Below are 17,818 nucleotides of genomic sequence, written 5' to 3' on the forward strand. Positions count from 1 at the left end.
GAACATATCCACAATCATTAAATTTTCTATGGTTGCTTTTGCTTTATGGTGTATAATAACTAAATTTTAACATATCTTTATTTTCTATTATACCCTTCCCTGGTTAACATGTATTCATCATGCATATATTACCCCCCCACTTACCCACACATGATTATCTGTCTTTGTATATAGAGACTCTATTTTACTTTCATTACAAGTGACTGTTAACCCTAGTGGTTGGCTCTATTATGTGAATGAAGTTTGTTGTGGTGCTAATAAGTGTAAATAGAGAATCACATTATGATTTTATGAGGTATAGATTACTGATTTGGTACTGGTTTAGTTCAAAGCTTTACTGGGTATGAAGGGATGTTAAAAGGTTAAATAAAAATTGCTTATTGTAATAACTAATGAGGCAAAAAGGTATCTTTCTGTCATTGTGACAAAATGCCTGATACGAACTTTCTTGGTTTATTCAAGAATTTTATCACAGTAATGAGAAAAGTAACTAATACAGACACTTCCCACCCAAAAGCTTTGACAGAAAATAGTTTATTTTAGCCCATTGATGTCCTATGTTTCTTGTAGTTGGTTAGTCCCTGGCTTTTGTCCTTGTGGAGAAGCAACACACTTTGGTGAGGAGTGCAAGGTAGAAAAAAATGTGCTTACTTTGTGACACTTTGTAAATAAAGAGAAAAACGGGAGTGGCTGAGTCCCTGTGATTTCTTCTTTGCATCCCACCCATCTACCTTCCTTACACTAGACCCCCTTTTTTTAAAGGTTCTACCACTTATGAGTATACTACATGCTAGGGACAAAAGCCCTACAGCATCTATGAGTCTGTAGGCGAAAGAACATGCAGCAGTAGCCTATGGACCATCTGATACCATAGATAATTCAATGAATTTTAACTCTTTAGAGGTTCAATCAGGTTATATAAATGATTTTTATAGATAATTCTTTTTTTTAGTTTGAATCTATATGATTAAAATCTTTGTAACTTTATAAGCTATAAATACAGAAGCCATAGTTTTAAATATTAAGATATCCATGTACATTTAGATTATGTGACCAGGCTTGAAAATTCAAGTGCCAGACCTGGTAGCTCATGCCTTTAATCTCAGCATCCAGAGGCAGAGGCAGACAGAGCTCTTTGAGGTTGAGGCCAGCCTGGTCTACAAAGTGAATTCCAGGACAGCCAGGGCTGTTACATAGAGAAACCCTGTCTTGGAAAACAAAACCCAAAAGTGTGTGTGTGTGGAGTGAGAGGGAGCCAATCCTCCTTTTGGAGAAGTATTGACATTTTGGGAGGAAGTTGAACATGATATGTTATTGCTTTTACTTAAATGTTTTTCTTCCTAGATTTACTCCTTTTTTGTATTTTGCCTGTATGTATGTACATGTACCGAATGTATCTGTGGTACTCAGCTATTGGATGCTGTGGAACTGTGGATATGGATAGTTGTGGGTGCTGGGAACTGAACCCAAGTCTTCTGTGTGAAGAGCTAGTGTTTGCGATGACTGTGCCATTTCTACAACCCCTATTGACTTAACTTAAACTTAATATCTAATTCTGCTTGTATTTTTGCTTATGCTTTTACTTAAATTAGAAACGTGCATGCTTCAGATATCAATCCCAGCTCCCTCTCCCACCCATCCTCCCTTGTCCCTCCACCAGCTCCCCACCCCCAGCCCAATCCCCACATCATTCCCCAGGGAGGGTGAGGCCCTCCTTGGGTGGATCTCCAGAGTCTGTCATTTCATCCAGGGCAGGACCCTTCCCCATGTGTCCAGGCTGAGAGAGCACTCCTCCATGTATAATGGGCTCCCAAAGTTCATTTGTATGCCATGGTGAACACTGATCTACTACTTAAGGCCCCAGAGATTTCTGAATCCTCCTCACTGACACTACACTCATGGAGTCTGGATCAGTCCCCTGTTGGCCTCTCAGCCATCAGTCTGGGGTTTAAGAGCTCCCCCTTGTCCAGTCAGCTGTCTTTGTGGGTTTCACCAGCAGTCTTGACCCCTTTGCTCATCACTCCTCCATCTCTGTCACTGAGTTCCAGGGGGTTAGTTCAATGTTTAGCTGTGAGTATCTGTCTCTGCTTCCATCAGTCACTGGATGAAGGTTCTAGGATGGCATATAAAGAGGGACTGTTAATGTAGTATCTCCGCTATTACTTAGGTTTCCAGTTGGTGTTATCCTTGTAGATCTCTGGAAATCTCACTAGTGTCAGCTCTCTCCTCAAAGCTATAATGACTACAACTACTATGGTATCTCTCATCCTGGTCTCCTCTATTCTTACCCCACTCAACCCTTCCTGCTCCCCCATGTCTTTTTCTACCCTCCTCTTATCCCCCTCTTTTTTCCTGGTTCCCTCTCCTCTCCCCCAATGTTCCCAATCTGCTCAGATCTTGCCTCATTCTACTTCTCTGGGGTATAATGCGTATCTCTTGGGAACCTCCCTGTTTCCCAGACTCACTGGCCATGGGATTGTAGGCTGACACTCCCCTGATCCATGTCTAAAATCCATATATGAGTGAGTACATGCCATGTTTGTCTTTTGTGACTGGGTCACCTCTCTCAGGATGGATTTTTCTAGTGCCCTCCATTTGGCTGAAAATTTCAAGATTCCGTTTTTTTTTTTTTCCGCTGAGTAGTACTCCATTGTGTAAATGTACCACATTTTCTCTATCCACTCTTCACTTGTGGGGCATCTAGGCTGCTTCCAGGTACTGGCTATTACAAATAATGCTGCTATGAACATAGTGGAACAGACATCCTTGTTGTATGAATGGGCATCTTTGGATATATGCCTAAGAGTGGAATTGCTGGATCTTGTGGTAGACTGATTCCCATTTTTCTGAGGAAACTCCATACTGATTTCCAAAGTGGCTGTACAAATTTGTACTCCCACCAGCAATGGATGAGTGTTCCCCTTTCTCCACATCCTCTCAAGCATAAGTTGTCATTGGTGTTTTTGATTTTATCCATTCTTACAGGAGTAAGATGATATCTCAGGATTGTTTTGATTTTCTGCTTGTATTCTTAACAAACCCTTACTTTGAATTGTATTGATTTGGCTCGAACACACGAGGAGCAATTCAACATTTGAAAATTACTTTCCAGAGTTATAGTTGTCTTGACGTTTTACAAATGTATAAGCAGCCCAGATAAAAGACTTGAAATTGCGGTGGTAATGATTATGCATCTGTCAAATAGTCTAATTATATGAAGTTTTATTCTATGAGACACCAAAATTAAAGATACTAATTGACAGTTTATCATATGTGGAAATTAAATATGACTGTTTTCTTTGAAATAGTATTTTTGAGAAGTCTATATATTATATAAGTATGTTTTAAACCATGAGATTTAGAAGTTTCTATATAATTTATGTATTTGTGTAGTTAATTCTTTGTTACCCCATTTTTAATAGAACCATGAATAGACTGACCCAGCTGGAAAGACTGGATTTGGGAAGTAATGAGTTCACAGAAGTGGTAAGTCCTTACCAGTCTCACTAGCCACTAGTCTTAACATTTGTTCAGGGATACAATATGGAAATGGAAGTATTTCTCTTTAAAATTAGGAGAAGCTGCACATGTTTTTAAAGAAAATTCTTAACCTAAACTTTCCAGTCTGGTAGAAAAATTAACCAAAGGGAAATCTGACAAATGATAGAGGAAATAGATTATTTTGAGATTGCATTGAGGTCTGTCAGTTGAGTTTGTTCTCTGTATTCTAAGTGAACTGTACTGCTGAATTTATAAGAAATGGAGTCAGTATGCAGTTTTTGTATCTAAGTACATTCTCAAAAATAGCTCAGAAAATAAGCCATATGTTTTTAAAAGAGGTTTTCATTAACTGTGAACATCATATTTCAAATTTATGTTTACAAGTCTGTTCAAAATTATGTCAGCTTTCAAATGATAGTGTGTTAATAAGAATTTCTGTTATGGGCTGGGTTCATTTCAACCATAGTCAGTAGACTACTGTGATATCTGAGGATACCTTACACCTTTTCTAAAATACTTTTGCATATTCTTTAAAATTTTTTTATTTTATATGTATGAGTTTTGCCTTCATGTGTGTCTGTGTACCACTTTTCCCCCTGGTGCCTGAGGAGGTTGAAAGAGAATGTTGAATCCCCTGGAACTGGAGTTACAGGCAGTGTGATCCAGCATGTTCTGGACATCAAACTCAGGTCCTCTGAAAGAACAGACAGTGATCCAGCCTACCTTTTCATATTCTAATTAAAGATAATTTCTTACGAAATTCACTGCTTACCAAGTTTTACTTACTGTGGAAAAAGTACATGCTTTGCTTCCTGAGTTATCTTTCGTGATCTTATCTTTTATTTTTAAATATATTAACTTTTATGTAAGCAATGTGAATCTTGTTTTACTAGTTTTGAGAATTCTATTAGCTTTTAAATCATCCTTTTTCCTACCAATTTTGATCTGTATTAGTATCACACATAGAAAAAATTAAAACTTGACCAAGTGTTGTTGGCACACGCCTTTAATTGCAGAGGCAGATGAAATCTCCGTGAGTTCGAGGCCAGCCTGGTCTACAGAGTGAGTTCCAGGACAACAAAAACTACAGAGAAACTCTGTCTCAACACACACACACACACACACACACACACACACACACACACACACACACACACACACACACACACACACACACACACACTCTCACACTCTCTCTCTCTCTCCCTCCCTCTCTCCCTCCCTCCCTCCGTCCCTCCCTCCCTCCCTCCCTCCCTCCATCCCTCCCTCCCTCCTGGAATTACATTATAATTACATTATAAAAGGAAGTTTCTCTTAATTCAAGTTACACCTAGAAGTCTTTTTGATTGAGACAGGGTTTCTCTGTAGCTTTGAAGGCTGTCCTGGAACTTATTCTGTAGACCAGGCTAGCCTGGAACTCACAGAGATCACCTGCCTCTGCTTCCCAAGTACTGGGATTAGCCTGGCCCATAAACCTAGAAGTCTTACCTTTATTAATAATAGATCTGAATGTCTGACTTGTGGTGGTGGGTGAATATGATAGTACCCTTTGCCATTTTGTACACACACACACACACACACACAATTGATAATAAATAAGAATATCTTATTATTATATACTTTTAAACAATGGGTCCTATTTTATTTTTTTAATAACTATATAAATACTTGACACAATTGGGTAATCCAGAGCCTTGATAAGTCTTATATGTTTTTGTGGGATTTGATTTTCTCGTTGGTAACAGTGGTCTCTTACAGAAGCGAACACTGGTGGCTTGTCCCTCTCCTCTCTCCTTTAATGTTTTGATTAAAGAATACCTTGGGAATTTCTGGGGTCCTTTAGCCAGATACCAATAGTCATGTAAATTACTTGAATTCTTCCCCTTCTGTCCAAACAGCCTGAAGTACTTGAACAACTAAGTGGATTGAAAGAATTTTGGATGGATGGTAATAGACTGACTTTTATTCCAGGGGTATGTATATGAAAATTTCAGTGGTTCATTTATTACTGACTCTCCTTTTCAGTATTTGAAATGCACATTTAAAAGTTATTTTTAATCATTTAAACAGTGAGTGTTTACTTAATTTGTTATTAAGCAGTTTGAAACAAATTATACTTTTTAAAAAACCACACACATTCTTGATTGAAATCTGAAAACTCCCATAACAATTTTATTTTAAAAAAAATTTTAACTACCGAAGAACATATGCATTATGTAGTACCAATCAGATTTATACTAAATTCAGTGTTTCCAGAAATAGTTTCTGCTCTATCTACTGAGAAACTGTATGCTTCCCTATCTAAAGACGTAAGAGTATCTCCATTCCATAGGAGGTAATGAATATTTTCCTTAGTAAACTATTATTCTTCTTAACAAAAGTAATCCACATGCTTATTATTGAATATGTCTGGTGACATTTAGAAAACATTCAGATTTAATTATTAATTAAAACTTGATATTATGCTTATTACCTACACTTTAAAAATTATTTGAGCCAGGGCATAATAGTACATGCCTTTTATCCCAGTGCTCAGGAGGCAGAGCAGACAGATGTCTAAATTCAAGGCCAACTTGATTGATATACAGAATGAGTTCCAGAAAAGCCAGGGCTACACAAAGAAACCCTGTCTTGGAAACAAACAAAACAAAATTACTTGATCCAATAATGGTATTTTATGTCTTTTACTTACAGTTCATTGGTAGTTTGAGACAGCTCACATATTTGGATGTTTCTAAAAATAATATTGAAATGGTTGAAGAAGGAATTTCAACATGTGAGAACCTCCAAGACTTCCTCTTATCAAGTAACTCCCTTCAGCAGCTGCCTGAGACTATTGGTCTGTATTGCTTTCAAAACCATTTCTTTTTAGTTATTAAAGACTTCAACTTAAGACTTTTATAGAAATTCAAGATCCTCTTATTAATGTTATATCATACTAGCACATACAAAATTACTTGAAGTTTTCCAGATGTGCTCTATTGTACAATTTACTACTTTACTGTTGTTACTATTTTTATTTATCCTGAGGACATTCTAGTTTTATAACTTTAATAAATTCTTTCAAAGAAGCTAGCATATTCATTTTATTAGATTCCTAGCCCTTATTTGGAAACTGTTTTCAGTTACTTCACTATTGACAGTTAAAAAAAAACAGAAGGATTTTAAAAAATTTATGGCATATTTACAATTCATGCTAAATCTGTTTTCAAGTTGCTTGTTTGATAAAGTGTGAGACAGGTCAATTTCATGAAAAGTCTAAAAGCTTAAATCTTCAAGGTGATATTATAGAAAAACTAAATTATTTCACATCTCAGTTGAATTACACCAGTTTTAAAGTTAAGGTACATTTTATATTTTAGGATTCTATTTTAATTTAATCAGTAATTTTAATATTTTAATTTAAAAGTACTTATTTACATAACACTATTTTGTTATGTAATGACAAGTAGTCTTCATGCTGCTGTCTTTTTTTTTAAATTAATGTAACAAATTGTAGTTAATTCTCTATGCCATGTCAATTGTTTTTAAAAACAGTGTTACAGAAGTGAACAATGGAGACAAAAATTTTTACCTGGGGATAAGGTAGTAAACTAGTTATTGCTCAGGTAAGCTAAATAGTGCATTGGGGGCAGGAGAGATAGTCAGTAGAAGACTCGCCTGCCAAGTATAAGAGTTTGATTCCAAACACTTATGTTAAAAGCCAACCTTATTGGTGTGTGTACTTCTGTTCCCAGCATTGAGGAGGCTGATCCCTGGGATTTCCTAGCCTGCCAGCCTAACCTAAAAGATGAGCCCCAGATCCTAGCATGAGATCTGCATCAAAAAACGAGGATGGTTCCTGTGGAGGGACATCCCAGTTTTACCTTGGGCCTCCACAAGCACACTTCATACAGCTATACCCACACACACACATGCACGCACGCACGCACGCACGCACGCACAAAGGTGAGGAGGGTGAAAGTAGACTTGTTGGGTGAGTAAGAGTAGATGATGTTAGGGTGTAGTGTCTCTTTTAAATATGTTTATTGATAATGTTTTCTAATTCTTGTCGAATCTAATGTCCTTCACATTCATTATTGATGGACTTGCTTTCTAATTTAACCTGAAAATGATTTATTATTTCTTCTCAATAGGTTCATTGAAAAATGTCACAACTCTTAAAATAGATGAAAACCAGTTAATGTATCTACCAGACTCAATAGGAGGGTGAGTTGTATGTGAATGTGTAGAAAAGGAAAATGTTAGAATTAACTCAGTCTGTATCTCAGCATGCATTTTAGAAATTTACACAAAGCAGATTCCACAAACATTTAAAATAATTTGCATACAGTTTAATTATTATAATAAAAATAGTCTAATTTATTGTTGATAATATTTAGCTTTATTAAATTTCATTGTTTGCTGAAGTTCATGTTGTTATGCTGTTAAATTTTGGGTATTTTTTTTTTTTTGCTTTTTCAAAACAAGGTTTCTCTGTGGCTTTGGAGGTAGTTTAGAGTTTTAAAACTCTGTGTTTCCACTTATAATTATAGGTTAAGGTCAATAGAAGAACTGGATTGCAGTTTCAATGAAATTGAAGCTTTGCCTTCTTCAGTTGGGCAGCTCACAAACATAAGAACATTTGCTGCAGATCACAATTTCTTACAGCAGTTACCCCCAGAGGTACAGTATGTTATATTTATTTCAGATTATTGTCTGCTTTTAAAACATATTGGGGTTTTATTTTTCTTTGTAGAAGTTTATTAATCAGTTTATGTATTATCTGAATAATGACAGGCTATATAACTTTTAAAGATGTTACTAAACATTTTCCTTTTTAAATGAAAGTTAATAATTTAAAAAGAATAGTTAAAGCTGTGTAGTGGTGGCACATACCTTTAATTCCAGCACTTAGGAGGCAATGGCAGTCAGAGCTCTTGAGTTCGAGGCCAGCCTGGTCTACAGAGCAAGTGAGTGCCAGGACAGCCAGAGCTACACAGAAACCCTGTCTTACAGGAAAAAAAAAAAAGAATAAAGTTACTTCAAAAGTATTACGCAGAGAATATTTTTCCAAACTTTCAGATATAGTAATATTCTTTTGTTTGTTAACCTATAGATCAGGTTTGTGATCTCCAGTTTGTTTCTCTTTCAGATTGGAAACTGGAAAAATATAACTGTGCTGTTTCTCCATTCTAATAAACTAGAGACACTTCCAGAGGAAATGGGAGATATGCAAAAATTAAAAGTCATTAATTTAAGTGACAATAGGTTTGTAATTTTCAGTTGGCTTATGTAATACATTGAATGAAATTAAAGTTTGATATAAAATGTACTATGCTATCTGGTGTTTATTTCTCTTTATATGTATTTTTTATATTATATAAATTTTATAATTGAAAGAACGAACAAACTTTATCTGATATTACTTACCATGTTGTAATTGTCATGGTTTATTTTGAATCAACATAACTATACAACCTTGATTGTCTCGTTATTACATAACCTTTTAATTCCTATAGGCCCAAATTCACCTTAGTACTGCTGTTGAGCAAAGCAACTTTTTTAACCTAATCTTTGCTTGTGTTTTTCTGGGCAGAGATTCATTCACACAGCTTGGGTCGCAAAAACCAAATTGTGGAGCAAATTGATTGCCCTCTAGGATTGCTAGACTAGAATAGTGACTGCTGGGGTTGGGAGACTGAGGCTGTTTAAACAACAGTTGTGGGGCTGGGCATTGGTGTTGCATGCTTTTAATCCCAGCACTCGGGAGGCAGAGCAGGTGGATCTCTCTGAGTTCGAGACCAAGCCTGGTCTACCAAGCGAGTTCCAGGACAGGCTCCAAAACAATACAGAGAAACTCTGTCTCGAAAAAACAAAACAAAACAAAAAAAAAACCCAATTGTGGGATATTTTGTATTTTATTTTATAGTACTTTACAAAATATGAAGACTATCCCTTTGGAATAATAGTACAATAGGTGTTTCTCTTTTATGTAGGAGAAATTTGAAGTTCACATAGTTTTTAAAGTAAAACTTTAAGTACAGTATTCTGACTGACTTGTCCACATTGTCCTAACGGCTGCATTTTATTTAAGAACCATGTTTCTTCTCATAATTTCCCTTTCCAAAGGAGAGCACTAGATGCTCAAATGCTGTCTTCAAAAGTATGCCCGGAAGACTATCTAGGCCTACAATAGCAAGGATAAAGTAAAAATTTTAGTTTAAGTAGGATCCTATTTTAATTTACTACCCTAAATAAACATTTATACCACTTTATTTTTTATATATTATCATCTTAAAATAGCAGTGGCTCACTAACGTGTAGTACAATGCAGTGTTTTTAAAATAAACTCTTCCCTACAGTAGTAGTTCTCTCTAAATAGAAAAACAAAACAATTTTGTGAGTGAGTACTCAATGTGACCTTGCCTTTCTTTATGGTATGAACAGTTTTTATTTTTTTAGCAGAGTTGGTTTTTTTCTGCTTATTAAAATTATAGAAACTCATATTGGATAGATTAAATGTGACTGTCCTGGAATAAAGTCATACACCTGGAGTGTTTTTATATTAACATTGGAGATTGCTTTTCAAGTCTTACATTGTTGACAATCCTCAGGATTGTCCTCCTTTGGGGCTGGTGCATATCATAAAATGTTTTGTTTTTGTTTTTTTTGCTTTGTTTTGTTTTAATTATCATTTAGTAGATTATTCTTATCTGCTGAATTAAATCAGTTAGAGAATTGTTTTTAAAACTAGATAATGGTTTTGTCCTTGTCCTTTTCTCCTGTATAAAAGTGTGCATTTGGCATTACTTTTCGTTTTATCTTATCTGCATATACCAATATACAGTATTGTTCAGATGGCTTATACTTTCATTTTAATTATTTTTGTGGTACTAGGTGGTAGTAAGATAGGGTCCATGCTAGGTAAGTGCTGTACCACTGAGCTGCACTTCCAATGCAGTCTTTAAGTCATTTGGAATATTCTAATTTTGAGTATAATTTTGTTTGTCCTTTTCATTTAGGTTAAAGAATTTGCCTTTTAGCTTTACAAAGCTACAACAGTTGACTGCTATGTGGCTCTCAGATAATCAGGTAAGCATTCTGATCTAGTAAATTTGGCTGGGGTTCCAATTGTGTTGTATAATTATACTCTTTAATTTATATAGTACCACCTAAGAGCAGTTATACTTTGGTTCACATGTAAAAATGAAGAAATACCATATTTAGAAACAATTTTTAACACAGATATAATTAAGTAATAAATTTTGTTGTATTTAGCAAGTTTCCAAACCCATTAAAACATAGAAAGATCAGGAAATCAGACTCAGTTCCACTTAACGTCACATCATTACTACCATTGTCACTTCGTTTTTGAGTTCACATAAAATCTGTTCTCTCAACAGTTTTGAATGATGCAGTGTTTGTGACTAAAGTTGCTGTAGTCTGCAGTAGAGCTCTTGAGTTTTTTCTTCCTATCAGCTGTGTGCACTTGAACCAGCATGTCCCAATCACTCCCAGTCCAAGTCCCAGTTAGTTAATGTTTTCATCTCTTTCCATGACATCATGTGATAGTTATCTTTCTGTGTCAGGGTTATTTCATTTAGCATAATGTATTCCAGATTCATTTATGTTGTTTCAAATCACAAAATACCCTTTCCTTTAAAGGCTGACTTGTATTTCATTATGTGTTACACCATCCTCAGCCAACCATTCATTGATGGACACTTCGGTTGATATTTGTTTTCTTAAAGATTGATTTATTTTACGTTTTTTAAGTGTTTTGCCTGCATGTATGTATGTGTGCCTGGTGCCTGAGAAGGTCAGAAGAGGACATAGGATCCCCTAGAATTGGAGTTACAGGTGGTTGTAAGCTGCCATGTGGGAGCTGGGAACCAAATCCAGGTCCTCTGCAAGAGCTGTTAACCTCTGAGCTGTCTCTCTTGCCCTATTAGACTGGTTTCTTATCTGGAGTATTAAGAATAATGTTATGGGCTTGTAATGATATAAGTGAGCAAAAATGTGTAATAGTAGTAGAAAAGAAAGTAGTACTTCAATGATTAATTTGAGATAATCCTAAAGGCCGTGATACTACTTTGCTCAGTTTTTTGATACAAATATTTTACTTTACTTGAAGTTACTCAAAAGAGGCAAGGTCTTGCTATGTAACTTTAGCTGGACTGGAACTTGCTATATATGCCAGGCTGGTGTCAAATTCATAGAGATCTTTCTACCTCTGCCTCCTGCCTTCTGCATGCTGGGACTAAAGGTGTACATCAGCATGCCTGACCCGTGAATATAACTGCCTGCCCAGGTGTAAGAGAAAGATAATCACAGGAAGGAGATCTTGGTTGTTGAGAAGAGAGGTTTGAAGTTAAATGTTACCACATAGTCAAGAAAGAGCCAATGAAAGAGAATTGAAAGGTAAAGAAGTGAGAAGTTTTGGTGCGGTGACTATCAAGTATTGTGAGAACGGTAGAGTTGGAGAGTTGCCTGCTGTCCTTACCTGGTTCTGCTGCTTACTTGGTGGCTCTGCAGCCTGCTTTTCAGGCCTGGTTCTTTTCTCAGTGGCTTACAGAATGATGCTCCTCTGTTTTATTTTCTGGTATCTGTGCCTGGATCATACGTATGGCATAGTATCTGTCTAATACTGACCTTACATATCTTGTAATCAGCTCCCTAAGACAGCATACCATCTTCTGTCCCAAATGTTTCCTGGGATCCTTAACTCACTGAGAAATGTTTTATGGAGTCACAGACACACAGGAGTATAACCTAACTACTAACATCCCTTGTACTGCCAGTCCAGTGCATCACCAAGTCCTCAGGAATCTTGAATACATGTGCATGTGTGTTTTATCATTTCATATAGACCTGCTCAGTATAAAACCCAGTAGTGTCATACGTATTTAATCCAAAGACACGTGTTCATAATTAATTATGTACCGGAGTTTTTGCTGTAGTGTGATCATTTAAAAAATATGAATTTTGCAATCATAATTTTTATTTTGGATTTTATGCTAAAATTTTTGATTTTTAAAGTAAGGTTAAATTGAATGCATTATTGAAATTATTTTCATATCTATTGAGCTCCCACCCCAGTTTTGCTCCTGAGATGAAGTCTTGGTATATAACCCAAGCTGGCCTTGAACTCAAAATCATCTTGTCTCAGTATGTAGAGTGGTGCGATTACAGTCATCGACTACCATGCTCAGCTTCAACCCACACCCCAATACTAGGATTCAGACCCGGAGCCTCCTGTATACTAGCCAAGCACTGCACTACACCATGTTTTTGCCTTTAAAAAAAAAAAAGGTATAGCTACTAGACAATTACAAATTGAACACTGCTGACTCAGATGTTGACATAACTTTGTACTGGGTCTTTGCCTCCTGCTACTGTGTGCTCTTTCTAGCCCCCATACACATTAATACTGTTATCATGGGATCTCTCAATCTTAAACTTGCACTATCCTCCTTGAAATAATGCTCGTGGGTTTTCTGCATATCATAGGCCTTGAGGTCTCATTCATGGTGTAGCTATTTCTTTACCTCTTATTCTTCCTACCAAATGAATTCTCATTTATAACATTCTTTACCCTACCTGCCTATTCTTTTCCTCTCCTCACCTTAACCCTCTCAGAAATGCTGTCCTGTCTGTCTGAGACAGTAGCAAGTGAATGCACCTATGCTCTCTAGTGCACTACACCTTGTCAGCTTGTGTTTATTGTAATAGCCAGTTTTGTTAGGTGTTTTATCACTCTTATATACTGCAGTCTCCAGAAGTCAGTGTAGATATTTTGTTTTGCTGTGTCTTCTCTGTTAGTGTAAGTTTTTGATGAATGAGTGATTTTAGATTTCAGAAGAAGAATGCTAAATAGTTGATGTCCTGAGTCTTACAGCAAGAGAACTGAATGAGTATCTGAAATTAAATGGGATTAAAGGTCAGTAGTTAGGCATTCAAGGTATGTAGAAAGCTTGAAAAACTAATTTTTCTCTCTGTCCATGTACTCCATAAATAGTAATGATTATAATTTTTATGAAGCATAATTAATATGCCATTCAGTTCACCTATTTTAAAATATTCACAGTGGGTTGTTTAAATGATAATAGAATACTTTCAGGAAAATTGGTTTTTAAAAATGTCCTAGGTTATTTTGATACTGCCATTTAAAGGAAGGCTGCTTTTTCACACACTAAGAACTACTGGACCAAAAGTATATCTATGCTATTTATATTTTATATCTGTTGAATTACCTATGACTGTGGAAATATTTAGTATGAGAGAGATGGGAATGCAGATTGAGTATCCTTTATCTGATACGCTTGGGATAAGATTTTTGGATTTTCTTTTTTTGTTGTTCTTTTGGTATTTAAGACAGGGTTTCCCTGTCTAACAGCCCTGGCTGTCCTGGAACTATCTATGTAGGCCAGTCTGGCCGCAAACTCACAGAGATTCATCTATCTCTGCCTCCCAGAATTTTCTTGTAATATTCATGAATAATGACCTAGGAATCAAAATCTAATAATAAACTTTATTAACATTTCATGTATTACTTACATATCTTGAAAATCATTTTATGTGACATTTTAAATTAAATTTTTTATTTCTAGCATAAACTTTCTCTTGAGGTCACATGTGTCCTCTTCTACTTGTGACAATCATGCCAGTGTTCAGTGTTTTCAGATATTGGAATATTTTGAAATTTTTAATTAACTGTGCTCCACCTAGTGATAATCATTATGTGAGTGGAGGGGATTGGTGGATAATGAGGTTGAATTTAGAAAGCAGACTTGGAAGATTATGTTTGAAGAGAGACCAGGGTGAGCTTTTAGGACATTGTAAATACTGTCATCTCTATCCTGCTTGTGGAAAACACAGTGAGAGAAGAATCAACCTTTATTTGAGAGTTCGAGGAAGCAGATCTTTAGGAAAGGGTAGGGTTACCAATTCCATTGTTTGAGGAAGTCAAGTAAATTGTCAGACTATTTGAAAATGTAGGACAGTTTAGTTTTTAACCAGGTGAGGGTTACAAAATTTTTAAATATTTGGGAGTAAGATTTCAGGATGGAATTAGGTTTTACAAGATTTTATCCAAAGAATGAACTGAAAGGTAATATAGTAGAGAAGACTAGGTAATTCCTGCCTACTTGGAGTCATTTAAGGCTCTTAGTGGTAGAATTTTAGGTGAGTATATTGAAAGTAAGAGTCAGTTGTATTAGGAAAGAGATTGATACTATTTGTTAACTATTAGAGGAAAGATACTAAGAAAAGAACAAAATCTAAAATTCCTGGAGGCTCCACCAAGTATCTTGTTGGTACCATTGGGAGATAGGAGAGAAGCAGTTTTTAACTTACTAATTACTTTTAAGCACTATCTATTTAGCAGCTAACTGCTAGAAAAAAATGTTTGGATAACTAATTTAAACCTCGTAAATGTTTTTTTTCCTTAAAAAGCATTTTTTGCAAAAAGAAATAATAGAGACAGCAAAGTAACATAAAATGGGAAAATGCTTTATTATCTTATTAGTAAAATCATTGTGTAGTAAATAATTTATGGGCTATAGATATTCTTGGCATATTAAAATATTCTATAATTGTTTCAGTGATAATTAGTACATATTGAATTTGCCTTTTGTTAAAATTTATGAATTAATCTAAAAGTCAGTTTTTAGATTTTCTTTTATCTTTTTTTTTTAAGATTTATTTGTTTATTACATATCCAGTATTCTGACTACATGCCCAAAGAGGGCACCAGATTGAATTGTAGATGGTTGTGGGCCACCATGTGGTTGCTGGGAATTGAACTCAGGACCTCTTAACCTCTGAGCCTTCTCTCCAGCCCCATTTTTTAGATTTCTATGTGGTTTCAAATGAAGGCTTAAAGTGCTGTTTTATATATATACAAATTTGTTTTTGTAACCTGCACCTTGATATTTTGTAAAATTGGTGGGTATTATTTGTAGGGATTGATAGATAGTTATTTCCTTTAGATTTATTGAAAATTAACCATTTGTTTTCTTTCCCTAGTCTAAACCTCTGATACCTCTTCAAAAAGAAACTGATTCAGATACTGAGAAAATGGTGCTTACTAACTACATGTTCCCTCAGCAACCCAGGACGGAAGATGGTAGGCATTGAAGACTTCTCTCCCCTTCCCCTTATTTAAATGCCAAGAGAAGTTTTAGCTCCAGAACTCTTTATTATTTAATTGGGAGTTTGGAAAAGTGATCAGAAAGTTTTTAGAAAATAGTTGGATAAGTAATATCTATGAGTTGAATTTAGAGGTGTGAAAATGTATTGTGTTTTCTATATTTAAGTTACATTGATAATGTTATCAAGTGTAGCACTTCTTACTTCAATGTTAGGAATGCTTGTGAAGCATTGTGTGACTAGAAGTGTTAAACCAGGAAATGGTTTCTTCTGTTGCATATAATACCCGTGGAGTCCACACACAAGATGAAGGTCATCTGTGAAGCTCCAACTATAGTCACTGCTGAATTACTCTCTGTGTTTTGCCCAACAAGAGAATATATTCTTTAATACTGACCACTGGTGTGTACTTGTGGATTATTGTGTGAAGACAGGACCAAGTTTTTTTAGTATATGTGGTAGTAGTGGTTATAACATTTTAAAAATTACATTTTAAAAATGTCTTTTTATATATGTATGCATCTTTCTGAAAACAGTAAAAATATCTATGGTCTGAAGTTACTTAGAAATTAACTCTATATAATGTTAAAGAAAAGTTTAAATTTATCGTTAGTCTTAACACATAAAATATTCCATGAAGGGGCTGGAAAAAAGATGCAGTGGTTAAGAACATTTTCTGTTCTTCCAGAGGACCCAGATTCTATTCTCAGCACCCATTTAGTAGCTTATAATTGTCTATAACTTCAGTTCTAAATTATCTGATAACCTCTTCTGGACTCAGTGGGCCCCAAGCTTGCATGTAGTACACAGATATACATGCAGGTAGAAAACACATACATATAAAATAAAAATAAAATATGCCATGGGAAATTTAGTGGGTAAGTTTCCATTTCCTCATCTTTAAATGACATTAACAGTTCCATTTGAACCAGTCAGTTACTTATGTACTGTCTGACTACTTCTAGTCTATACTTGAGTACTAGCAACAGAAATATTTTATTATGTGATCCTTTACTAAAATGTTATATCAGTCTGTGAATAGAACATAAGAATGAATGTTCTCTTTGAACTAAGAAATCATTTCATGTTTTGCCTTACAAATGTTTTAGGTACTATAGTAATGTTTTTTACTACACTAAGGACAAGTACTTGGTCATATTGTGTAGCTGATAGTAGTTACGGGACTCTACACTTTCTTGCTGTGTTAGTCAAGTTTTTACATTGCTATGACTACATAACAGGAGAACAGTTACTTAGTTCGTAACTTCAGTGGTCTTATTTCATCTTCCTAAGAAGGTAGAATAGATCCGGAGCAGTTCCCTTCAAGGAGTCACAGAGGCAGAGGAAGAGGGCGGAGACCTAGTGTCACCCTTAGAGGCATACTGCCCCTGACCTTCCCAGCACAATCCCAGCCCTAAGGTTTTCACAGATTCCCAAAATACTACCACTCAAAATGTGAGCCTGTGGGAAACATTTCATATTTAGATCAGTACTTAGTTCTATTTCCTATTTTCACAAATCTTCTTTAGAAATAAGGAAAGATGAAAAACTGAGGTGAGTTCTGATGAATAAGAGCAGACAAGCAAATGTTTTGTTGACATAGTCAAATATTTGCAATCATTCTCCATACTGCTTTATTGGTAACATAAGCATTATTAGTCCTGGCTGTCTTGAAACTAGCTCTGTAGACCAGGCTGGCCTCATACTCAGAGATCTGCCTGCCTCTGCTCCCCAGTGCTGGAAGTAAAGGTGTGGGACACAACTGCCTGGGTAAACTTCATTTCTAACATGCAGAATTTTTATTTACTTGTGTCTTAGAGTTTCTACTGGTGTGATAAAACATGATAGCCAAAAGCAACTTGTCGAGGGAACGAGGGAAGGGTTTATTTCAGCTTACACTCAGTTTGCCCTTCATTACTGAGGGAATTCAGGGCAGGAACTTGAGACAGAAGCTAGAGTGGAGGCTGTGGAGGGTTGTTGCTTATGGCTTGCCTCCTAATGGCTTTCTTATCCTACTTTCTTATTGCATCTAGGACTACTAGCCCAGGGGTGGGACTGCCCACAGTGATCTGGGACTTCTCACATCAATTTTAAACCAAAAAAAAAAAAAAAAAAAAAGTACCGTAATCCTATCTGGTGGGGGCATTTTTTAAATTTGCGAAATGACTCTAGCTAGTGGCAAGTT

The 17,818-nt window shown here is 35.7% G+C and overlaps 1 protein-coding gene across 9 annotated transcripts in view; it reads left to right on the plus strand.

Moving 5' to 3' along the window:
• The window catches only part of Erbin (erbb2 interacting protein), a 110,393-nt gene that overhangs the window by 57,798 nt on the left and 34,777 nt on the right, over positions 1-17,818 (plus strand). For all 9 annotated transcript variants that reach the window (XM_040729089.1, XM_021222839.2, XM_021222858.2 and 6 more), the window contains 8 exons: positions 3,423-3,486; positions 5,400-5,474; positions 6,196-6,340; positions 7,638-7,710; positions 8,037-8,166; positions 8,636-8,751; positions 10,506-10,575; positions 15,511-15,610. In XM_040729089.1, the coding sequence (XP_040585023.1) occupies positions 3,423-3,486; positions 5,400-5,474; positions 6,196-6,340; positions 7,638-7,710; positions 8,037-8,166; positions 8,636-8,751; positions 10,506-10,575; positions 15,511-15,610 (773 nt within the window). The remainder of the gene's footprint in view (positions 1-3,422; positions 3,487-5,399; positions 5,475-6,195; positions 6,341-7,637; positions 7,711-8,036; positions 8,167-8,635; positions 8,752-10,505; positions 10,576-15,510; positions 15,611-17,818) is intronic.

Source organism: Mesocricetus auratus, unplaced genomic scaffold (genome assembly GCF_017639785.1).
Source record: "Mesocricetus auratus isolate SY011 unplaced genomic scaffold, BCM_Maur_2.0 Super-Scaffold_100020, whole genome shotgun sequence".
Taxonomy (NCBI): Eukaryota; Metazoa; Chordata; class Mammalia; order Rodentia; family Cricetidae; genus Mesocricetus; species Mesocricetus auratus.